At 42.3% G+C, this 26,072-nt stretch overlaps 1 protein-coding gene across 3 annotated transcripts in view; it reads left to right on the top strand.

The window, feature by feature from the left end:
- The first annotated feature begins 5,990 nt into the window (after positions 1-5,990).
- SH3BGR (SH3 domain binding glutamate rich protein) overlaps positions 5,991-26,072 on the top strand; it is a 66,671-nt gene continuing 46,589 nt past the window's right edge. For all 3 annotated transcript variants that reach the window (XM_055279726.1, XM_055279725.1, XM_055279727.2), the window contains exons 1-2: positions 5,991-6,206; positions 17,362-17,547. In XM_055279726.1, coding sequence (XP_055135701.1) covers positions 5,991-6,206; positions 17,362-17,547 — 402 coding nt within the window. The remainder of the gene's footprint in view (positions 6,207-17,361; positions 17,548-26,072) is intronic.

Genomic DNA, 26,072 nt, shown 5'->3' with positions numbered 1-26,072 from the left:
CTCCTGCCGTCGCTGTTCGGCGCCCGGGACCCTGCCTTCCCCCGTGGCCGCACCGGGAGCGAGGGAGCCTGTCGTGCTTCACGCGCTCTGGCGCTCTCCCGACCTCTTAAGGCTCTGCCAGCCTTAGGTGACTTGAGTCAGTAGGTGGGTGTAGACCCCTGCCGGTAGGCTGCTAGGCAGCATGTAGACGCCTGGTCAATGCCTGGGAAGCACAGTTCCCCTATTAACCCCTTGTCATAAAGACGATTTTTTTGTTTTGTTTTGCAAAACAAAATCTGATGACAAAACAATGCATGTTTGGCATAGAGAATTTAGAAACGTACAGGCAAGTCCAAAGCAAAAGTCAAAATCACCTAGATGATGGAGTTATAGGTGTTTTTTAATGACAGCATAGGAATTTGGCATAATTTAGGAAGACTTACATTGTTTCCTTTTACTTACTTTTTTTCCTGCATCAAAGCCATGTTGAATATCCTTGCAGATGGATCTTTGAGGTCACCCCTGACTGTTTCCTTAGGATAAATTCCTACACGTGAGGTTGCAGGGCCAAAGCACATGCTCACTTTGAGGCTTTCTAAAGGTAGAGGGAAACTGCCTTCCAGTAAGTGTCCCAATCCTTGGCCCGCATTGGAAATTCTCTTTTTTCTTTTTTTTTTTTTTTTTTTTGAGACAGAGTCTCGCTCTGTCGCCCGGGCTGGAGTGCAGTGGCGCAATCTCGGCTCACTGCAAGCTCCGCCTCCCGGGTTCACGCCATTCTCCTGCCTCAGCCTCTCCGAGTAGCTGGGACTACAGGCGCCCGCCACCACGCCCGGCTAATTTTTTGTATTTTTTAGTAGAGATGGGGTTTCACCGTGGTCTCGATCTCCTGACCTTGTGATCCGCCCGCCTTGGCCTCCCAAAGTGCTGGGATTACAAGCGTGAGCCACCGCGCCCGGCTGGAAATTCTCTTTTTTCTTAAAATTTTTTTGCCCATTTTATTGTCAAAAATTGGCATCTTTAATTGTATTCACTTCCTTGTTAGTAGGAAGAATAGACTTTTTCCCATATCTTTAGTGCCATTTGTCCGTGTTGTGTGATTTGCATTTTCCTGTCTTTTGTCCATTTTAAAACTTGACATTCATCTTTGTAAAAATTGGTTTTGTAAGGACTTTTGATGCTTGAAAACTTGGCTTGTGATATACGTTGCAAATATTTCCTCAGTTTGTCAGTTACCTTTACTTTTGTTTACAGTGTATTTTGGAGTTTGTGTAGAGTCAAGCTTATTACATTTCTCTTTATAGTTTCTGCACTTGGTTTTTGTATAAAAGGAGAAACAGGTGTTTTTTTTTCAAATTGACTTTAATCCTGCTTTGGTAGAAGTGGGTTAGGACAAGCTTTCTCTCCATATCACCATTTCTTCCTCTAGAAATGCATGACCCACCCCGAGTTTTGGTGGGCCATGCATTTCTAGAACTCCTTAGGTAAGGAATTGTCCGTATAAGATGGGTGCTGGTTGTTTTTGATGGTGGTGGTGGGCGGGGCAACATCTCCAGGTAGGCAAGCAGTAGACAAATGTCACTCTAGACTTGACATTATGGAAAGATGGGCTGATGCTTGGTGGCTGATGGTGGTCCCATGACAGTAACAAGAGCGGAGTTTTGCCGTTGAGGGAACATCCAACCCTGGAGCTCAGGACTGGAGGAATTGAAAGGTAGAGTTTCCTTAGAGTGGTTTCCTCCTCTTTTATACCAGCTTTTCCCAGTCTGTAGACATGGTAAGTCACTCTGCAAATCTGCCCTTGAATCTTTCTTTGCTTTTGCTATTTTTTTTTTTTTTGAGACGTATCACTCTGTCGCTCAGGCTGGAGTGCAGTGGCGCCATCCCAGTTCACCACAACCTCCGTTTCCTGGGTTCACGCGATTCTCCTGCATCAGCTTCCTGAGTAGCTGGGATTACAGGTGTGAGTCACAACACCTGGCTAATTCTTTTTGTATTTTTAGTAGAGATGGAGTTTTGCGATGTTGGCCAGGCTGGCCTTGAACTCCTGACCTCAAGTGATCTGCCCGCCTCGGCCTCCCAAAATGTTGGGATTTCAGGCGTAAGCCACCGTGCTCGGCCTTTGCTTTTGCCTTTGAAGGGGCGTTCTTTTCTGTGTATACAATGGAAGGAGAAGAGCCATAGCCTTTCACTATTCTGGTGGCCATCTCCATCATGCCACATAATAAGCATAGCCTTTATTTCTCTATATTAGGTTCTTAGGTTCCTAGGGATGCCGTAACAGATTACCATGAACTTAGGGGCTTAGAACAATAGAACTTTATCTTCTCACATTTCTGGAGGTCAGAAGTATGAAACCAAGTTGTCTGAAAGTCCATGTTTCCTCTGAAGGCTCTTAGGGAGAATTTTTTGAGTCTTCCAGCTTCTGGGGGCTCCTGCTATTCCTTGGCTTGTGGCAGCACCACTCCAATTTCTGCTTCCATCTTCACAGGGTGTTCTTCTCTGTGTCTCCCTGTCTTGTCTTCTTATAAGGACAACCAGTCATTGGACTTAGGGCCCACCCTAAATCCAGGATGATTTAATCACAAGACCCCCCTGAACTGATTACATCTGTAAAGACTCTATTTCCAAATAAGGTTACATGCTGAGGTTTGGGTGAACATGAATTTTGGTGAATAATATTCAACCCACTACAGTTATTACAGTAATCATTTCCATCATTCTACATAATAAACATGTCTTTATTTGACATTTTAAGTTATCTGTAAAGTTATGTAAATCAAAACATATCATCTGGTATCATTTATCATGAGATCATCTGGGGGTCTCCATGAAGTTTGTAGCCCAGTACCTCATGTCTTTAAATCAAAATTAGTCAAATCAAAAAGTGATGTTATTTGACTTGTTAAAATATACTCCAACAGATGGACAAAATGAACTCTTGTTTCCTAAAATGAGATACACCAAAAACAGAATGTCCTACTTGGGAGGCTGAGGCAGGAGAATCACTTGAATCTGGGAGGTGGAGGTTGCAGTGAGCTGAGATCAAGCCACTGCACTCCAGCCTGGTGACAGAAACAAAAAAACAAAAACAAAACAAAACAAAACCCCCAGAATGTCACAGCCAGAAGGATGAGGGGTTAGTTATATATTTTTGCATTATTAACTGCTATTAAGTAAGCAGAAACCAGCTTCAAAAAAGCATAGCCAACACAACTTCAGCTGGAAAATTTCCAACTGACCCCGATAGACTGCCTGATGCCAGCCAATGGAAACATTCCCTCCCTCAGTACGTGCCCCCACCCCCACCCCCAAACGCCTTGCGGACCTACTACAATTCCAGTTGGACAAAGGACTGGTCTTATAAACATTCTTTATTGATAAACAGCTGCAGACCTCCAGCCAATTTTGGCCAGCTTATAGAAATTGCGCATAAAATGTCTTTGTGCCCTATAGTTCACCTGTTGATGTAAAGAGCCAAATTCCATCTCATTTTAATGCTAGAACTCCACCCCAAAGTGAACATGAAATGTATGATACATATATGTTTACCCACTGCACACGTGCCTGAATTTCCTTATAAATATTAGTAGATCCTCTGCAACCTTGCTCAGTATGTATGTAAGGCTGACTCTATAAGACACAGATACCAGCTCCTTCCTCCCTTCTGCAGCATGTGCATTTTTGGTTTTTCCTGTATTCCCCAATCTGCAGGTTGTATCTCCCCCTAAAAATAAAATCTCCTTTCCTTCCTCCGTGGATCTCCTGGTCTTTGTGAACAGACGTTAACAGCAAGCACTGGAGATGTTGAATGGTTGGCTGCCTGCATCTTCACTAAATTATACAGCTTCTTTCTGAAGTGGATTTTGTGAGTCAGGGGTTCATTGAGCTTTATTTTAAGATGCATTTGGAATGTTCAGTATTCCTGTTAATTATGTTGAAGCTCATTAGTGTCATTAGTGTAATAATACATTAGAAGAAATCTTTCAGCTGGAGTTTTCAGATTTTTAATTTGTACATTTTTATGGTCATTTCGAAAAGAATAAACTTAAAAGAATTCATAGTGAAAAGGGAGACTAGGAATTTGAGGGTAGCATCTCAGGAGCTTTCTCGTGTGGTGTGGAGAGGAATGGGTAGGGCTCAAGTCTTGGATATGCCATTTCCTATTCCCATCATCTCTAGTTCTATGTCCTTATGGTGAGTAGGCATAATAATGGAACACAGTTTTAGGGTTCTTATACAGGTTAAGGGAATGGCTTATGCAAAGCACCTAGAGCAGATCTGGCACATGGACAACACCTACAAATTGTTAGCTGTTATTTGAGTAGGAAATTAATTTCTCCCCAGGGTTTGCAGATGGAGGAGGTGTCATTATTGAGGGCAGTTTTCACCTGATAAAATCAAGAGATGCGTATTCTCTAGAGCACATGAGAATCCAGCTATAGTTTATGTTACTGACTTACAAAGTCATTAGAAAATATGCCCCCACTTTCTTCAAGAATATTTGGAGAAATATGGCATGCTTATGTGGCAGACTTTAAGGTTTGAAAATACATAATTGTATGAAAAAATAATACGTACTGTAGAAATTTTGGAAATGCAGAAAAGAAAAATTAAACTGATCTGTAATCCTTGGTGTGCTTTAAAATAAAATTTATAATTCTACTGACTTAAATTTGGGGAGCCATTAATCATCTTCATCAAAGACCTTATTTTTGGAGCAGCTAACTTTACATGTTGAAGCCAAAAGTTAAACGTTGGTAGTCACCTCAGTCATTCATTGTGATGTAGAGGCATTTAAGCGATATTCCGGGAACTGGGATATTCCGGGGACTAGGATGTCTTTTCTTGTTGCAGGCACCTACCTGAGGGGGTGAGAAACATGCCTTCGGGGCTCTGGGACTCAGGTGAAGAGGGAGTACAGAAGCCTGGGAGATTCCTCTCTGCTCCAGAACGTCGGTGCTACCCAATCCATGATGAGCAGCAGGGGATTTTAAAAAGGGAGCCGGAGAATAGACAGAGACAGTAAGAGACTCAGTTATCTAAGAGAGCTAAATATCCCCCAAGTGCTTCTTGAAAAACTAGCCCTTTGTCCCTAATGCCCTTGATCTTGATTTTGAAATCTATCAGAAGAGTTTGGGTAGCTGGCATTTGGGCTTCTTTGCTAGATTTTGTATTCGTTTAATTTAATTTGTTTGTTTGTTTGATTTGGTTTTGTTTTAGAGATGAGGTCTTGTTCTGTCACCCAGACTGGAGTGCCGTGGGTGCGATCATAGCTCACTGCAGCCTCAAACTCCTGGCTAAAGGGCTCACGGGATCCTTCCACCTCAGCCTTCCGGATTATTTAGGTTTTTTTCCAAGGACTTTAAAATAGTTAATAAGCTTCGAGTCAGTGACAAGTAAATAAAATAGTGAGACAATTGGTTGTTGCAGTCATGAGTATTGACAAGCCAGCGGCTATTTCCGTGCCTCCCTGGATGTCAGTGAAACTTTAGATGGCCCATGGCTGGTCAGTTTCTGTTCTTTAGGAGAAACAGGTGGGAAAGAGAGCGCACTGGAAACATTCACTCTTAAAGGGATTTCTATTGTATGACAGTTTACTTAAAATTTTTTTTTTAACCTGCCAGGAAAAAAAAACAACAAAGTTGCTCTTTACTTAAAGGCCTCTGTGGCCATTCTGACCCTTCCAGTTTATTTGTTTGCCAAAAGCCCTGTAAACCCAGCCTCCTCCTAGACTGAGGTGGTGTTTTCTGGGCTTTTCCAGCTCCCAAGAGCTCCTCCCTCACTTCTTTCGCCTCCTGCTGCTCTGTTACCGGGGCCCCACCTTCCTTTGCCCCAAGGCATCTCTGTACAGGTCTCCGATTGGTGCACAGCACAGCCTGGCCTTTTAGGGACTGTTGTCGGGCGTTTAAAGTGATAGGGAAAGGGTCCAGTGGCTGCTTTTATCAACCAATCAAATATTTTCATGACAGATTCCCAAAATATTCCTGGGCCAATGGAGGGGGGAGCCCAAGATGCCTCTGCTGCTCCTTGGAGAGACAGAGCCTCTTAAGTTGGAGTGGGAGTGCTGGAGCCCCGCCAGCCCCGACCTGGCACTTGCTCGCCCGTGTCACTGTCAGGATTTGTCTAGCGGCGCATTCCCTAACAGGGGTGTGTTGGGGGGAGTCCTCTTTCCAACTGTCGAAATGGTTATCAAAGTGTTTGTTGCTACATCTTCTGGGTCCATAGCGGTAGGTGTCTGGTGGACTCTTTCTTCCTATACTCTTTTCTGAATAACTTAGGGTTGGAAATATGGCCAACGTTGGCCTTCAGTTTCTTTTTTGCGTGTAGTCAGCTGTGGCTCTGCAATAAGTATGTGCGCCCTTTGCTTTCTGCATTTGATTTCATGGTGATGAAAAAGCATGGAAAGGGTGTAATCTGGATGGTTGGGTGTGAAAAGGGATTCGAGTAAGGAGGCGGACTTGACGCTAGAATTTTTAACATGTGGTTTGTGTTGTGTTGCCTTGTGAATATCATAGAAGCAGGGACTTTTTTGTGTGTGTTTCTGCCATTCATTCTGCAAGGCTTAAACTAATTTAAAATTGTAAATAAATGATACTTTGTGTAACACTGTTTGGAGTGGATGATGAACCAGATTGCTAAAATGACTCTGGGGTGTAATCACTTGTATATGCCATGCAATGATGTAACCATACTGAAAGTGTAAAGTTAGCATGTGTAATACATTGTTTGAGGAAAGTGATGTCACAGTGGCCAGAGCAGACGTCTCTCAGGCCACAGTTACAAACACTCCAGGCATTCAGACGGCCCCAAAGTAAGAGCTGAAAGCCGACCTTCCTAACAGTGCTTTGTCTAATTTTCTCGACAGCATCCACCTCTTCGATTCTGGCCTTCATTCTGTGCAGGCTGGACCTGCCGTAAGAAATAGGGGTGATGGGCCGGGCGCGGTGGCTCACGCTTGTAATCCCAGCACTCTGGGAGGCCGAGGTGGGCGGATCACGAGGTCAGGAGATCGAGGCCACGGTGAAACCTCGTCTCTACTAAAAATACAAAAAATTAGCCGGCCGTGGTGGCGGGCGCCTGTAGTCCCAGCTACTCAGAGAGGCTGAGGCAGGAGAATGGCGTGAACCCGGGAGGCGGAGCTTGCAGTGAGCCGAGATTGCGCCACTGCACTCCAGCCTGGGTGACAGAGCGAGACTCCGTCTCAAAAAAAAAAAAGAAAAAGAAAAAGAAATAGGGGTGATGAAGTGACACATATCTCTTTGGAAATGGGTCAGACTTTGATTTTAGGCTTGAACCTATATAGCGTCTGTCTGTCTGGTCCTGATATTTCGACCAGCATTTTAGCAGCAGTTAGGAAGGCTGTGGAGAGAAAAAACAGTTTTATTACACCCAAGAGTTAGAGACCAGCAAGGCGGCTGTTTCCTTTTATATCTAGTTTCTGGAGGATCTCAGGTTTCAGCTGGGATTTCAGCAGCCACTCTGCCAGAGACGGTACCCAGAGTAAGCCATTGGCTGGGTGAAGACAGCCGCTGAGTGCCACCACCCCCAGCCCCGAAAGTTCATGAGGTTTCCAGAGAGGGTGAGAAGAAAGCTGCCCCTTCTGCTAAGCACAACTGAGCAGCGATTGTTTTAGTGATCTCTAGAACAAATTAGCCGAAAAAGATGAGAACACTCTCCAAATGTGAAACTCTGCAAAATCTTTTGTGGCTGTTGATGACTGCTGAAACTTTCAGTTGATCGAGAAGGAGTAAATTTTTTGACTATTGGATAAAAAATATTTTTTTGGGGGGAAATGGTTTTGGTGGGCTCTAAATATGTTGTTGATGCTCATTGCTGAAAACTTTACCTCTTACCTGCCAGCCCTCCATATAGTCTGTAGACCTGGTCTACATATTCTTCAGAAGACAATCAATAAGTTAATGGATCTTTAAGGTTTATTTGATGTCCTGTATTCTTGAAGTTTGGGCCCCTAATTTAGTAGCTTCGGATGACCTGGAGAGGCAACGTTCATCCCAGGGTCTTGGAAAAGCCTAGTTAGTTTTGGTTCCCTAAGCAAATGTTTCAGTGCCACTTGTAACTGTATGACCTTGGGAAAATTATTTCACCTTGTTGAGCCTCAATTTCCTTGTCTGTAAAATGAGGATAAGAATAGTGCCTACCTCGTAGTGTTGTCATGAGGACTGATGAAATGATGTGCGTGGGTGCCCTGCATGGTGTCAAGTGTTTATCAGCACTCAAGAAATGTTCTAATGATTAGTGAATGTTATTTATACTTACTAGCTACTATTAGTTAATATTAGTTGCTACTATAATTGTTATTATTAGTTACTGTTAATGAATATTAATTAGGATTTCAGTTATAATTATTAGTTACTATAATTATTAGCTAATATTGCTTAGTAGATTGGGGTCTATCATCAGTATGTGTGAGAAGAATTTTCCAGAACCACATACACGGGAGAATTTCTGCCTTAGCCATAAGAATGAGAATTGATTATCCCCACGGTGTCAGTGCTAATGATTTTTCATGGGTAGAGAAATTTCACTCAAAAGCTTCTTGGCAGGAAAACCCCACAGTGGCTTCTTGTGCCCATGCTACTGTGTGGCAGTCAGTCTGCCAAGCCTTTCCTGCTTATTTCTTCAGCCTGTACATTTAAAAAATGGATTCTTGCCTGACACCTCATCAGTAAGGGCATTCTGACTTCTGTTGGTTGAATGAAATAAATGAGAAAGGAAAAGCAAATTGTAATCTCCTTATGAGGAATTAAATACATGCAGCTGTGTATTACATCTCAATTTTAATAGTTGACTTCAAAGAGCTGTGGCACATTTTACCACGTTCTGGATGGATTTGGGTTAAGAGACCCTGGGGAGCAGGAGAGGGGGCGTGACTTCTGGGACCCTCCTCTCTTCCGGAAGGCCACAGTGGGGCAGGGGGGACAAAGGGAGAGAGGACAGTCCCTGCTGTCTCCAAGATGCACAGCCCCTGGAACCGACCTTTAAGGACAGATCCTCATAGTGGCTCTTGGGCTTCTCAGTCCTTTCTCCGTCTTCATTGACAGTGTAAATATCGTGGGAAAAATATGACTCTTGATTAGATCGTTGAGCGTCATTCTTGGAAAATTCATTCATTTATTGGAGCCTCAACATTGTTATAAAATAGCCGTCCAAATACCTACCTAGATGGCCCATGTGACAGTGCACTGGGATGGTGGTGTGCTATGTGGTGCCTGACAGTGCAGGTTTTCAGCCTAAGGTACAAAATGCCTTTCCATGCATCATCTTCTTCAGTTCCCACCAAAACCCCGTGAGGAAGGCATTGTTACATCCAGTTTGCAGATGAAGAAACTGGAGATCAGAGCCCTTGCTCAGAAAGCAGCCTTCCAAGCTAGGATGGAAACACAGGTCGTCTCTGGCTCGAATCCAGTGTGCTTTATACTACAGTACAGTGATCTCAGCTGGAAAGTCTCCTAACTGTACAAGACAATAAACGAGAGGTGCCAAGTGAGTGGCATTAAGAGGCGCTGCTGTCAGATCACTCTGACACAGTCTAGTAGCTAACAGTGTCTGGGTGACTTTAGGACAGAGAACAATACTTTCTTATAAGTAAATGTAACAAGACAGGAAAACGGAGCTCTCTGAGTCTTCACTGAGGTCCCAAAGGCTCCAAACAATGACACACACCCCAAATACCCCCAGATGCTGTAGAGCCACTACTCAGGACAGACAGTGCAGCCTGGGGGGCCAGCATGGGCCATGGCACCCTGGAGGGTGGAGAAGGGGCAAAGGGGGAGAGGTGAAGAGTAGGAGTGTGTCCGTGATGGGAACTGATGAGGTGCTATGCACACCCCTCCCTCTGGGCCATAAAGAGAAGGACTTTTCCAAGAGCTGATGCTGTGTCCCTGGGAGTCAGCTCAGCGGGCGCTGTGAGGAGCTGCACTTTGTAGGCCCAGAGGAGCTCCTTGATCAGGGACCCTGCAAGGGGGAGGATTTTGGAGGGGAGGGGCACCATGCTAGAGCCAGGGCATAGGGGTGCAGCAAGATGACAGTGCCAGCCAGGTTAGCTCATATGCTCACTCCCCTCTTCCCTCCTCTCACCTGGATCCTAAGACCCTTTTCTGCAGGCTCCCAGCCCAGGCAGAACTCAAGTGCCCTGAATAACCTGATGAGCAATGCATTGGGCCCTGTTTAAATGACTGGTGTTTGGGGGATTACAGGGGGCAAACAGATTTCATTTTTCTTCTTTTTCTCCGTTTTTGGGGATGAGGGCTGAGAAATGGCACTTAACACAATGCCATGCATCCAACAGTCCCACCATGGACCTGGATGCAATTGCCTGTCTTGTGAGGCTTAATCGTAAGCATGGTCTTCCCTCCCATTGTCTCCATCTCTTTTTGCCTTTCTAATAGAAGAAACATAAGTCAAGACTTTTGGAAAATTTTTCATCTATTCCAAAATTGTAGAATAAAATATAGCTTTTTTCCCATCCCACATCAAGCCCTGAGGCATGGTTGATAGAATGGAAATAATGTTGGTGAGGTGGCCTGGACCTGGGCCAGCTGCCTCCCAGGCCGATTCGTGCTCCCAAGAGGGTATCTTAGAAGGCTTTGGAAAAAGAGCAGACAGGGATTTGGACCGAATAAAGGAGTTGCCTTCTGGATAGTTAATTAAAAGTAAAACTGCCTAAAATGAAGGCATCTCTACTCTTTGAAACAGCAAAGTCATCTCTGAAAAGATGTAAGAGAATAAGTGCTTTATAAAATGGTATGAATAGTTATGGACAGGTTGGAAAAATGTGTAGAGAATGTGATTAATTAAAATGATGATTTAGTCCAACAACCTGTCATCAGGTCTGATGAGATTTTGTAATGTTGAAAATTCAGCCGTGAAGCTGTGGAATTTGGAGCAGTTTCCACGGGGGGGGGTGCAGATCTATGTGCCAGGCATCCACAGCACAGCTGTGGTGGGGAGCACGCACCTCCTCCTTTGGTTCTCATAGGCCTGATCCTGGGGAATTACCAGAGTTCATATGCCAGAAGTTGAAGAGAAATTCTATCATTCCGCACCTTTCTGTCTGTCTGTATTTCTTTGTCCATGCTTGCCCCAAACTGCAGTACCTTTGTTGGCCTGAGTCTTACAGATTCAGTAAGTGTTGTGTTGTGGCGAACAGAGCCTTTAATTTATTGATCCAATGTTTTTAGTTCCATTGTCTTTTTTTTTTTTTTTTTTTTTTTTTTGAGACGGAGTCTCGCTCTGTCGCCCAGGCTGGAGTGCAGTGGTGCAATCTCGGCTCACTGCAAGCTCCACCTCCCGGGTTCACGCCATTCTCCTGCCTCAGCCTCTCCGAGTAGCTGGGACTACAGGCGCCCGCCACCACGGCCGGCTAATGTTTTGTATTTTTAGTAGAGACGGGGTTTCACCGTGGTCTCGATCTCCTGACCTCGTGATCCGCCCGCCTCGGCCTCCCAAAGTGCTGGGATTACAAGCGTGAGCCACCGCGCCGGGCCCCCATTGTCTTTTTTATATTGATGGTATAAGTGTTAATTAAATTAAATGTGTGATTACCATTTATATAAGTTTATATGTGATTTGTATACTTATTTATATAAAATTTTATGATATATAGACTGTCAATTTTGTTTTAAAAATTAACATAGTAAATACAAAATTTTAAAAATTAAGAATTACTTGATATTAATTTATATTATATACTTTATATACCATATATAATCAAATCACCATCAAGACCAAATTATATATAAATCATATAAATTATGTATATTATATAAGTTATATTACATATTATATAAGTTATATAAAAATCTTATATATAAATATAAATATCTTATATATGATTATTAGATATTATATAGTTATATATAAAAGTCTTATATATAATATTATTATGATATAGTTACATATATAAATCTTGTTATATATAAGATTATTATAATATAGTTGCATATATAAATCTTATTATATATAAGATTATTATATATTATATAGATACATATATAAATCTTGTATATAAGATTATATATCATATAGTTATATATAAATCTTATTTTATATAAGATTATTGTATATTATATAGTTATATATAAATCTTATCATATATAAGATTATTATATATTATATAGTTATATATAAATCTTATTATATATTATATCGTTATATATAAATCTTATGTATAAGATTATATATTATATAGTTATATATAAATCTTATATATGATTATTATATATTATATAGTTATATATAAATCTTATTATATATAAGATTATTATATATTATATAGTTTTTTTTTTTTTTTTGAGAAGGAGTCTCGCTCTGTCGCCCAGCGTGGAGTGCAGTGGCGCAATCTCGGCTCACTGCAAGCTCCACCTCCCAGGTTCACGCCATTCTCCTGCCTCAGCCTTCTCCGAGTAGCTGGGGCTACAGGAGCCTGCCACCACGCCCGGCTAATTTTTTGTATTTTTAGTAGAGACGGGGTTTCACCGTGGTCTCGATCTCCTGACCTTGTGATTCGCCCGCCTTGGCCTCCCAAAGTGCTGGGATTACAAGCGTGAGCCACCGTGCCCGGCCATATATTATATAGTTATATAATTTGGTCTTGGAGGTGATTTGGTTCTAGGGTTTAAGTATCCAGATTTGTCTTACCTTTCCTTATATTATGAAACACCCAGCCGGGCACTGTGGTTCTTGCCTGTAATCCCAGCACTTTAGGAGGCCAAGGCAGGTGGATCACTTGAGCCCAGGATTTTGAGACCAGCCTGGGCAACATGGTGAAACTCCATCTCTACCAAAAATTAGCCAGACATGGTGGTGTGCGTCTGTAGTCCCAGCTATTCGGAAGGCTGAGGTGGGAGAATCACTTGACCCTGGGGAGATTGAGGCTGCAGTAAGCCAAGATCGTGCCACTGCGCTCCAGCCTGGGCAACAGAGGGAGACCCTGTGCCAAAACAAAAAACAAAAAAAACAAGAAACAAAAAACCCCAAACAAAGAAACACCCTGACACCCTATACATGAGTCATTAAATTTGGCAAAAGTGAATAAAATAGATATTTTGGTTTACATGTCTCTAAGAAAGGAGTTGAGTTTAGTTAAAAGAGGGTTTACATCCAGATATTAGATTTTGGACAGGCATGTACCTTTTACAGCATTTGTTTGAAACCCTCAAAGTGTAGTCCTTCTGGTAAACAAGGCACATGAAAATGACAAGGGGCTCTTGTGCTCTGTAAAACATTTTTGTGAGTTGTTTTTATATGAGATGATACTCTATTCAGAAGACTTTAAGAAAATTGAGATGTGAGATACTGTCATGTCAAAGAAAATATTTAAAGTTTATTTATTTATGTATTATTTTTATTTTTTATTTTTAAATTTGAGATGGAGTCTTGCTGTGCCGCCCAGGCTGGAGTACAGTGGTGCAATATTGGCTCACTGCAACCTCTGCCTCCCGGATTCAAGCGATTCTCCTGCCTCAGCCTCCTGAGTAGCTGGGATTACAGATGCGTGCCACCACACCCAACTACTTTTTGTATTTTTAGTAGAGACAAGGTTTCACCATGTTGGCCAGGTTGGTCTCAAACTCCTGACCTCAGGTGATCCACCTACCTCGGCCTCCCAAGATGCTGGGATTACAGGCATGAGCCACTGTGCTTGGCCTAAATCTCACTTTTTTTTTTTTTTGGAGACAGAGTCTTACTCTGTCACCCAGGCTGGAGTGCAGTGGCGTGATCTGGGCTCACTGCAACCTCCGCCTCCGGGGTTCAAGTGATCCCCCCGCCTCAGCCTCCCAAGTAGCTGGGATTACAGACATGCGCCACCACACCTGGCTCATTTTTGTATTTTTAGTAGAGACGAGGTTTCACCATGTTGGCCAGGCTGGTCTCGAACTCCTGGCCTCAGATGATCTGCCCGCCTCAGCTTCCTAAAGTTCTAGGATTACAGGCCTGAGCCACCGTACCTGGCCAAGTTTTAATCTTACTCTTAATAAATGGCCATACTTTTGCCTCAGTATCCTGAGTGTATTCTATATCTATATTGTACCAATTAGTTCTGTACTTTTTTTTTTTCACCCAAACAAGCAGTTTAAGAATCTATTCACATGAAGGACTTGGCACAATGTCTTGTGCAAAGTAGAGAGTCACTAAATAACTGTTGATTGATTATTTGTTTTATTACCCTTTCTTTCTCCTCCTTCCCTCCCTCTCTCCCTACCTTCCTTCCTTCCTTCCTCCTTTTTTCTTTTTCTTTCTTTTTTTTTTGAGACAGAGTCTCACTCTGTCGCCAGGCTGGAGTGCAGTGGCATGATATGTGCTCACTGCAACCTCCGCCTCCTGGATTCAAGCAATTCTCCTGCCTCAGCCTCCCAAGTAGCTTGGACTACAGGTGTGCGCCACCATGCCCAGCTAATTTTTGTATTTTTAGTAGAGACAGGGTTTCACCATGTTGGCCAGGATAGTCTCAGTCTCTTCACTTTGTGATCCGTCCACCTCTGCCTCCCAAAGTGCTGGGATTACAGGTATGCACCGCCACGCCTGGGCCTTTTTTTTTTCTTTCTTTCTTTTTCTTTCTGTCAGGGTCTTGTTCTATTGCCAAGGCTGGAGTGCAGTGATGTGATCATAGCTCATTGCAGCCTCCACCTCCCAGGCTCAAGTGATCTTCCCACCTCTTGAGTAGCTGGGACTACAGGCATGTACCACCACCCCTGTCTAATTTTTAAATTTTTTGTAGAGATGTGGTCTCTACAAAAACTTTTTGTAGAGGCCGCATCTTGACAAAAATTTGTTTGCCCAGGCTGGTCTTGACCTCCTGGGCTCAAGTGATTCTTCCGCTTTCAGCCTCCCAAAGTGCTGGGATTACAGGTGTGAGCCACTGCACCTGGCCTGGTTACACTTTCTGTAAGTTTCTCCCTGTAGTTATTGAAATGGGGTCCACAGAGTCTGCTGTAACTTATTTGCCAGTGTTTATAAAAGATGGCATCACACATTTTCAGGAGTGAATTCTTTGAAGAGAGAAAATTGTAATTGCTTTTGTAATTGTTTATGGGGAAGGAGTTCTAAGTTTGAGAGATGGCCACGTTGGTAAGAAATGGCTACTGGCAGATATGGTCATTACATGTTACACAGGTAGAGAAAGGACATTCAACCACGTTCCCTTAGGTGTGGCTGCACTGAACTCAGAGAGGAGCCAGGTGTGAGTAGGAAAGGAGGAATCTGTGGGAGAAAAGTTTTGCTGTGTGGCTTTTTTATGTGCTGGGAGAAACATCCTCCAGCTTTTCCTAGCCCCTGCTTGTGCCCTTCCAATCTCTATGTGAGCTTTTTAATCTCCTGTAATATTTCTAAAGCTACTTTTAGTTCAATGTGACTAATACTCTTATTTTCATAACTGAATGAAATGCATTTTAGTGTGGGTATACTTGATATTTGAATTTCATAGTAAAGTATCTTTTTAATTTTATTTTATTATTTTATTTTATTTTTTAAAAATTAAACTAAAAAAATTTTTTTTGAGACAGTCTCACTCTGTCGCCCAGGCTGGAGTGCAGGGCTCACTGCAACCTCTGCCTCCCAGGTTCAAGCGATTCTACTGCCTCAGCCTCCCGAGTAGTGGAGATTACAGGTGCATGCCACTATGCCCGGGTAATTTTCGTATGTTTAGTAGAGATGGGGTTTCACCATGTTGGTCAGGCTGGTCTCGAACTCCTGACCTCGTGATCTGCCCGCCTCGGCCTCCCAAAGTGTTGGGATTACAGGTGTGAGCCACCACACCCGGCCTTCTGTTCTTCTTTAAACAAAATTTTTATTTTATTTTTAAGAGACAGGGTCCTACTTTGTCACCCAAGCTGGAGTGCAGTGGCATGATCAGCACACTGTAACCTCAAACTCCTGGGCTCAAGCAATCCTTCTGTCTCAGCCTCCCAAAGTGCTGGGATTATAGGCGTGAGCCACATTGTCTGGCCTCTTTTTTCTCTTCTTTCGCTTTTCCCAATCCCTTGTCTTCCCAATTCTGATTTATTTTTTGGCCATTAACGCTTTGCAAAAAATTAAAAGTATTTTGAAGACTGCAAAAAAGATACGAGAGCATCTCTATTCCAATTAGGTCATGTTAAAAGACAACATTACAACTCATCTAGTTTTGTAGATTTTTTTTTTTTTTTGCGACAGAGTTTTGCTCTTGTTGCCCAGGCTGGAGTGCAGTGGCGCAATCTCGGCTCACCGCAACCTCCACCTCCTGGGTTCAGGTGATTCTCCTGCTTCAGTCTCCTGAGTAGCTGGGATTACAAGGCATGTGCCACCACGCCTGGCTAATTTTGTATTTTTAGTAGAGATGGGGTTTCTCCATGTTGGTCAGGCTGGTCTTGAACTCCTGACCTCAGGTGATCTGTCCACCTCGGCCTCCTAAAGTGCTGGGATTATAGGTGTGAGCCACTGTACCCGGCTATTTGTAGATCTTAATTGGCTTTTGTGAGTCCAGAATCTGGCAGCAGTCCAGACCAAAAAATGGTTCACGAAGCTCTGCCCCACTACACGTGCAGGTTATATTTATCGCCAGAGAAAAGGAAATGACATTCAGAAAAAGGGTGTGAGGTACAGACAGCTAGGTTGGGTTCTAACTCAGTATTTGCCTTATTTGAAAGTGGTTTGAACAGTTGGCTGCCTGTGATTGGCTGAAGCTTGTCTGCTGTCATTGACTGCAACTCAGCTCTGGTTACAAAGGCAAACTTCTAGTTAGGTTTTCAGTTTGTTTATGTACTAAGCTGGGTTGCAGTTCATTACCTAGGACTCCTATGGAGTCTTCTAAAGCCCAAATTTAGTTTTAACAGTTGATTATACAATAATTAATTAATTATTTATTTATATTGTTTTGAGATGGAATCTTGCTCTGTCACCCAGGCTAGATTGCAGTGGCATGATCTTGGCTCACTGAAACCTCCACCTCCCGGGCTCAAGTGATTCTCCTGCCTCAGCCTCTCAAGTAACTGGGATTACAGGCGTGTGCTACCGTGCTTGGCTAATTTTTGTATTTTTAATGGAGAGAAGGTTTCAGCACGTTGGTCAAGCTGGTGTCGAACCTCTGACCTCAAGCGATCCACTTGCCTTGGCCTCCCAAAGTGCTGGGATTACAGGTGTGAGCCATTGCACCCAGCCTGATTCTATAATAATGTAAGCATTGATAATACTAAAATTTCAGAATTTAAATAGTCATTTGGTTGACCCTTTATAACAAAGAAGTGTGATTCTATCATTTTCCTTGTTTGAATACTTAACAAAATTATTTGTGTTGTATAGTACAACTAGAGGAAGGATTTAATTTTTGTAAATGTAAGCAAATATTTTTCATGAACAGCCTAATATTTCTCTACTCTTGACCAGATTAGGAAGAAACAGCAAGAAGTCGTGGGTTTTCTGGAAGCGAATAAAATCGACTTTAAGGAATTAGATATTGCTGGAGATGAAGACAATAGGAGGTGGATGAGAGAGAATGTTCCTGGAGAGAAAAAACCTCAAAATGGGATTCCTTTGCCTCCCCAGATCTTCAATGAGGAGCAGTACTGTGGGGTGAGTATGTGCTTCTATTAAAAATCCTGCTGTGCGTGTGTGTATTAGAAATTTTCTAGCCAGGCGTGGTGGCTCATGCTTGTAATCCCAGCACTTTGGGAGGCCGAGGCGGGCGGATCATGAGGTCAGGAGATCGAGACCATGGTGAAACCCCGTCTCTACTAAAAATACAAAAAATTAGCCGGGCGTGGTGACGGGCGCCTGTAGTCCCAGCTACTCGGAGAGGCTGAGGCAGGAGAATGGCGTGAACCCGGGAGGCGGAGCTTGCAGTGAGCCGAGATTGCGCCACTGCACTCCAGCCTGAGCGACAGAGCAAGACTCCGTCTCAAAAAAAAAAAAAAAAAAAAATTTTCTAAAGCAGGTTAATTTTGAGTCAGCATTTGAAATTATTCATAACTGTCAGGTCATGATCTATTTCTGCCATCCAATAGCTGGATGGTAGATCCATTATGAATAATCAATATTTAAGATTTAGAAAAGGACAGAAACAATATCATGATGATTCAGAAGTTTTGGGGATTATTTCAGGTTCTTTTATTTTGAAGAATTGAGGTCACATGTACAAAAAATACATACATTTAGCAAGGAATTCTGTTCAGCCTTGCAGTGTGCACACACATGTATTTGCACAGGAACATGGTAAGTTTTCTGTGTCGCCCAGGCTGGAGTGTAGTGGTGCAGTCATGGCTCACGGCAGCCTCTTTCTCTTGGGCTCAAGCGATCCTCTCACTTCAGCCTCTTGAGTAGCTGGGACTGCAGGAGTGTAGTACTCCACCCAGCTAATTTTTAAATTTTTTGTAGAGACAGGGTCTCCCTATGTTGCCCAGGTTGCTCTGGAATTCCTGGCCTCAAGTGATCCTCCTGCCTTGGCCTCCCAAAGTGCTGGGACTACAGGTGTGAGCCACTGTGCCCCGCAAGTTTTCACTTTTATAAAATTGATTTGTAGAAATAAAGTCTTACTATAGATACAAGATAAATTTGTGTAATTTTAATTAGTTTGAAAACTGTTCTGGGCATTTTGGTTATAACAACAATTTTGTTTTATACATTTGATAGTTCATTTCACCATAAGATCACTTTTTTCCCAGAGTTTATAGATCGTACTTAATAAATCAAGTTGTTGGAAAGAAATATTTTTAAAAAAGGACTTCAGAATATGAGAACTGAAAATTAACTTAGAGGTCATCTAAGCCATCTAGGTTATTTTGCAGATGAGGAAATGAGAGCTGTGTGAAGTAGAGGGAATGTCTCAGTGCCACGCACCTGGGACTGCTGGAGCCAGGTGTAGGAATCTTATCTGACCTCTTCTCTTGCTGCACAGAACTGCTGGTTCTTTAGGTTTTTTTTTTAAAAATTGTTTACTGCCACTGTCTGTTTTATAAATTTATAAATGAATGTCCACACTCATTCATTTACCTATTGTCTGTGGCTGATTTAGCACCATGGCAGATTTTTTTTTTTTTTTTATTATACTTTAGGTTTTAGGGTACATGTGCACAATGTGCAGGTTTGTTACATATGTATCCATGTGCCATGTTGTTTTGCTGCACCCATTAACTCGTCATTTAGCATTAGGTATATCTCCTAATGCTGTCCCTCCCCACTCCCCCCACCCCACAACAGTCCCCGGAGTGTGATGTTTCCCTTCCTGTGTCCATGAGTTCTCATTGTTCAATTCCCACCTATGAGTGAGAACATGCGGTGTTTGGTTTTTTGTCCTTGCGATAGTTTACTGAGAATGATGTTTTCCAGTTTCATCCATGTCCCTACAAAGGACACGAACTCATCATTTTTTATGGCTGCATAGTGTGGCAGATTTGAGTAGATGCAGCAGAGGCCATGTGACCCACAAAGCCAAGAAGATTTACTGTCTGCTTGTTTACAGAAAAGTTTGCGGACCTCTGATTTGCAGGATGAATTGTGTAGCTGTTGGGGGCTTGTATTAGCTTCCTAGGGTTGCTGTATCAAACTACCACACACAGTGGCTTAAAACAACAGAAATTTATTCTCTCACAGATCTGGAGACTGGAAGTTCGAAATCAAGATGTGGGTGCAGGGTTGGTTCCTTCTGAAGGCTCTGAGGGAGAATTCGTTCCATGCTTCTTTCCTAGCTTCTAAAGCTTGCCAACAGTTCTTAGGTCTCCTTGGCTTATGGAAGTGTCTCTCTGATCTCTGCCCTCATCCTCACATGGAGTGTGTCTCTCTGTGTTCATATGGCCTTCTCATAAGGACAGCAGTCATGGGAATAGGGCCCACCCTCATCCAGTATGGCCTCATCTTAACTAATTACAACTACAAAGATCCTATTTCCAAATAAGGTAACCCTCTTTTTTTTGAGATGGAGTTTCTCTCTTGTCTCCCAGGGTGGAGTGCAGCAGTGCAATATCAGCTCACTGCAACCTCCACCTCCTGGGTTCAAGTGATTCTCCTGCCTCAGCCTCTTGAGTAGCTGAGATTACAGGCATGTGCCACTATGCCTGGCTAATTTTTATAGTTTTAGTAGAGACAGAGTTTCTCCACATTGGCTGGGCTGGTCTCGAACTCCTGACCTCAGGTGATCCACCTGCCTTGGCCTCCCAAAGTGCTGGGATTACAGGTGTAAGCCACCGCACCCGGCCCAAATAAAGTCACTTTCTGGGGTTCCAGGCTGACATGGATTCATGGGGGACACTGTTCAATTCAGTAGAGGGCTATACAAACTTATGTGGCTGTGTTAGCATTCTTCAGAGGCTTAACCAAAAGTCCTGTGGGTGTGAAAGTATTTTCAAACAATCTTAATGTGGTAGCATATATTAAGGTGAACATGTGGTCCAATTCAAATTCTTCCCCACCCCTCACTCCTGTCCTACCCACATCTTCCCCACCTTCCTTTACCTGACCCACATTTCTCAAAATTGTGGCTCTTGTTGGATAAGGAAAGGGATATTTTTTTAGGGGGGATGGTGGTGATGAGGAATTTTATTTCTTATAAAATCATTTCTATTATATAATTAAAAAATTAATATATATGCCCATGAAAAATTAAGGTGATTCAAAATGGTCTCTAGTGAAAATTATTCCCCTCCATTTCTATTTTTTATTTATTTATTTAAGAGAGAGAGTCTTGCTGTGTTGCCCAGGCTGGAGTGCAGTGGTGCAATCATGCCTGGGTAATTTTTAATTTTTAGTAGAGACAAAGGGGTCTCACTATGTTGCCCAGGCTGGTCTTGAACTCCTGGCCTCAGGCAAACTCCTGGCCTCCCAAAGTGTTGGGATTACAGGCATGAGCCACTGTGCCTGGTACCCCCTCTAGTTTCTGACTCCTGTCATTCTAGCTACCTTCCCCTGAGCCAGGCTGGCTCTATGGACCTGTGATCTGGGATACCACACAGGACCCCATCCACAGGAGGGCTCTGTACTTGTTTAATGTTCTCCTATTGCTGTCTTGAAACTCTCAACCATTTTTGAAGGAAGGGCCTCATGTTTTCATTTTGCACTGGCTCTTTTGAATTCTGTAGCTCATCCTACTCTGAGGCAGCCAGTGTTGGCAATTTCGTGTTTGGGTTTGCAGAAGTTTTCTATGTAGATTTACAACTGAATGTCATTTAAAAAATCAGAGTGTATTATATATGACTTTGTTTTGTTGACTTAATAACCGCATCTCAGAGTTCACAGTATAGCTGCCCATGCTTATTTTATTTATTTTAATTTTATGATAGGGTCTCGCTGTGTCACCCAGGTTGGAGTGCAGTGGCGCAATCATAGCTCACTGCAGCCTCAAACTCCTGAGCTCAAGCAATCCTCCTGTCTCAGACTCCTCAGTAGCTGGGACTACAGGTGTGCACCACCACACCTCGCTAATGTTTTTTATTTTTTGTAGAGATAGGATCTCACTGTATTTCCCAGGCTGGTCTCACACTCCTGGCTTCAAGTGATGCACTCATCTTGCCTCCCATAGTGTTGGGATTATAGGTGTGAGCTGCTGTGCCTGGCTGCCCCATATTTTAATGTCTGCAAAATGTTCCATTGTGTGTGACATAATTTTTTGTTGGTCCTCTGATGAAAAACATTCAGGTTGTTTTCAGCCTCTCCACCTTACAAACAATGCTGTAGGAGTTATCTTTATACATAACAGATCTTTGTATCTGGTATGAGTGTGCATATATATATATGTAGGATAAATTCCTGGTAGACATCTGAGTTAAAGTACATATGCGTCTCACATTTTGATCAATATTGGCAAATGGTCGTCTGTTGCAGTTGTACTAGTTTACATTTCGACCAGCTGAGTTTGAGAGTGGCTAGTTCCCCGTGACTTTGACAACACTGTGCATAGCATACTTTTGGAACTTTGACAATCTGTTTGGTAAAACATGAATTCTCATTGCTTCTACCTGGATTTCTTTCTATGGGTAAATTGAACATCTTTTAAAACTACATTTATAAATTATCTGTGCTTTTTCTATGATTTACCTATGCATATTCTTTGCTATTTTCCAATTGGGTTATAGGTAATGTTTACTGGTTTGTAAGAGTCTTTGCATATGAAAGAAAGTAGCCCTTTGACCATATGTATTACTTCATTCTCACACTGCTAATAAAGACATACCCAGGACTGGGTAATTTATAAAGGAAAGAGGTTTAATTGACTCACAGTTCAGCATGGCTGGAAAGGCCTCAGGAAACTTACAATCATGGTGGAATGGGAAGCAAGCATGCCCTTCTTCACATGACCTCAGGAGAGAGAAGTGCAGAGTGAAGATGGGGAAAAGCCCCTTATGAAACCATCAGATCTCGTGAGAACTCACTCACTATCATGAGAACAGCATGAGGGAACCACTCCCATAACTCAGTTACCTCCGACTGGGTCCCTTCTATGAGACAGATTATGGGAACTACTATTCAAGATGCAATTTGGGGGGAGACACAGCCAAACCATATCACCATAGATGTTGCAAATATTTCCTCCACATTTCTTACTTGTCTTTTGACGTTCAAAAGGGATTTTTTTTGCAATGCAGAACTTACACTTTTTTGTGTAGCCAAAGATATTAAATCTTTTGTCTTTGTGATTCCTGAATTCTGATTTTTGTTTAGGAAAGCTTTCTGTGCTCAGAAATTATCAGAAGAATCATCTCATGTTTCCTTCTAGTACTTTTCCAGGGAAAATAAGATTTTAAATGTCTTAGTTTGCTTATTTTAATCATCCTTTTAAATTTAAGTGAGTTACAGTAGACACAATATTGATGTAGGTGTCCACCAATGTTAACTCCTAGGATAAAATTACTACAGTTATTTTCTGCTATAAAAAAGAATATTTCAAAGTCATCTCTTATCCCAGTTTGCTGTGATCTAGTAATTTTTTTTTCATTTTAATTGTGGAGGAGAAAGAAAAGGTTTTCCAAATAATAACTGCTATTTTTAAGATGTATTTTCCTATAACAAATATGGATCTAATGAAATAAATATACAAATTATTTCATGTTTAACTGTTTCTATTCTTTTTATTTCTACCTTCAGAGAGGTATTTGTAGTTTACCTTATGAGAAGCTTTGCTTAATTTGCTTTTCTGTGGTCTATGGACCCACTTACAAAAGTACACTCATGAAGAAGAGGGCTTTGTTTCCAGAAAGTAGGTAAAAATGATTATTTTTATTTGTATGCTCAGATTTTAAAAGGAGACTCAAAAGTTCTGAAGGATATGCAGGCTCAAAATAACGTCAGTCTAGATAGTCAATGTTTCTTTCTACATGATTAAAATGTATATAACTGTTATTTAAGTGGTCTCCCTGGCTTCTGAAGATTCTTGGTCAATCATATGCCATGCCTGATGATGGCAGCAGGTGGAAGGGGACCCCAGAGGCAAGCAGTAGATTTCACTGGGCAGTGAGGGGATTGGACGTCAAGGGTAGTCCTCAGTGCCTTCCTGCCCCTGCCAGTTTGAACTTCTGCTACTCTATGCAGAGCAAATGAAGATATTATCCTGAGAGCCAGGGCAGACAACTGTTAGATTGAGAAAGGAGACACCACACTGGAAGCCAGGCACAGTTGAGGCCAGGCTCCCTGCCTGACAGAGGAATGTGAACTGGAAAGAGCAGACACATCTGTTGATGACAAGTTGGCATCTGTGCATTTTAGCCCAGGTAAGGGCCGGAGTGCCTGCCTGGGACCAAGATAGCCTGGGCCTGACTGAACACAACCAAAGAGGACCTGGATCGATCAGCATAGAGGTGCCCATTTAGCAGAGGGATGAGTGTCTCCGGGTACTCAGGGCTGTAAGGAAACACAGGATGCAAACCCAATTAGGGTGGGGAGAGGGCTTCTCAACATATCGACGTTACTGAACAAACTATGTTATGTTCCTAAACTTTATTTTGAAATATGCCATATGTGATTAGAAATACATAATTTAAAAAGGAATGATACAATGAGCAACCATTGTATGCACCATCCAGTTTAAGAAGGACAGTATACTATCACCAGAAATGTGGAAGCCCTCTGCGTGCCTCTCCCTGATCACGTCCCTCCCCCTCTGCACCAGTGATAGTCATTGGAAAGAAAGGGTCTTGCTCTGTCACCCAGGCTGGAGTGCAGTGGCACGATCATGGCTCATTGCAGCCTCAACCTCCTGGACTCGATTGATCCTCCTGCTTCAGCCTCTGGAATAGCTGGGACTATAGGTGTGCAGCACCACACCTAGCTAAATTTTGTATTTTTTGTAGAGATGGCATCTCCCTATGCTGCTGAGGCTGGTCTTGAATTCCTGGGCTCAAGCAGTCCTCCTGCCTTGACCCCCCAACGTGCTGGGATTACTGGTGTCAGTCACTGTGCCCAGACCTTATTTTTCTTTAAAAACCTTTGTCTTCTTTTACCTCCCTGAATATGCACATAGTTTACTATGACACATGTGTTCCCATTGCAATCCCCTATTCCCAAACAAATATAATTTTCTTTTAGAGAGCCTCTTGTTCATCTGGGAAGCTTGCTACGCTTGGGTTCTTCTCTGTGGGAAACGTTTCAATTTCCTTAATGAATGGACTGTTTAGGGTTTCTACTTTTTCGTAAGTTGGTTTTCATAATTCTGTTTCTATAAATTCTAAGATGTCTAGTTTTTTTTTTTTTTTTTTTTTTAATCAGGGTCTTTGTCCATTGCCCGGGCTGGAGAGTGCAGTGGTGCCATCATGGCCCATGGCAGCCTTGAGCTTGTTTTTAAGTTTTAAAGTCTAGTATAACATTTTTTTTCAAAAGTCAGAGGAAGGTACAGAAATTTCCCATATACCCCCTGTTCCCACACATGCAGAGCCTCCCCCATTATCAACATCCCCCCAAGTTTTAAATAAGATATTCTTAAGACCTGTTTAAAATAGGTAGTTATGTCTTCTCTTCATTCCTAATGTTTCTATTGTGTCTTCTCTGATTTTTTTTTTAATTTATGTTGTTCATAGTTTTTTGTTTGTTTGTTTGTTTTTGGTCTTTTGGTTTATTGATTCTTTCTGATCTCTCTATACTTATATCTTTATAGCTAATTTTTCTCTTATTTTTAAAATTTCTGCTCTTGCCTTTATCATTTTTTCCTTCTATACACTTTGTTTTTTTTCCTCCCCTTACCTTAATGTTCAGTTAGATGCTTAGCTCACTTTTAACCTTTTTTTCTTCTCTAATGTCAATATTTAAGGCTAGAAATTTCTCACTGAGTACTGTCAGTTCATTCCATATATTTTGATATGCAGTATTTTCTTTTGTTGTTTTTATTTTATTTATTTATTATTATTATTTTTTGAGACGGAGTTTTGCTCTTGTTGCCCAGGCTGGAGTGCAGTGGCCCGATCTCAGCTCATTGCAACCTCCGCCTCCCGAGTTCAAGTGATTGATTCTTCTGCCTCAGGCTTCCCGAGTAGCTGGGATTACAGGCGCCACCATGCCCGGTTAATTTTTTGTATTTTTAGTAGAGACAGGGTGTCATCATGTTGGCCAGGTTGGTCTTGAACTCCTGACCTCAGGTGATCCACCGGCCTTGGCCTCCCAAAGTGCAGGGATTACGGGTGTGAGCCACTGCGCCCAGCCTGCAGTATTTTCTTTATCGTTAAGTATAAATGTTAAAACATTTTTTTAATATATATATATTTATTATTATTATTATACTTTCAGTTTTAGGGTACATGTGCACAATGTGCAGGTTTGTTACATGTGTATCCATGCGCCATGTTGGTGTGCTGCACCCATTAACTCGTCATTTAGCATTAGGTATATCTCCTAATGCTGTCCCTCCCCCCTCCCCCCACCCCACAACAGTCCCTGGAGTGTGATATTCCCCTCCCTGTGTCCGTGTGTTCTTGTTGTTCAATTCCCACCTATGAGTGAGAACATGCGGTGTTTGGTTTTTTGTCCTTGCGATAGTTTACTGAGAATGATGGTTTCCAGTTTCATCCATGTCCCTACAAAGAACATGAACTCATCATTTTTTATGGCTGCATAGTATTCCATGGTGTTTATGTGCCACATTTTCTTAATCCAGTCTATTGTTGTTGGACATTTGGGTTGGTTCC

This window comes from Symphalangus syndactylus, chromosome 5, assembly GCF_028878055.3.
Source record: "Symphalangus syndactylus isolate Jambi chromosome 5, NHGRI_mSymSyn1-v2.1_pri, whole genome shotgun sequence".
NCBI classification, from domain to species: Eukaryota; Metazoa; Chordata; class Mammalia; order Primates; family Hylobatidae; genus Symphalangus; species Symphalangus syndactylus.
The sequence above is the reverse complement of the archived record's forward strand: the minus strand, read 5'-3'. Positions and strand labels throughout refer to the sequence as shown.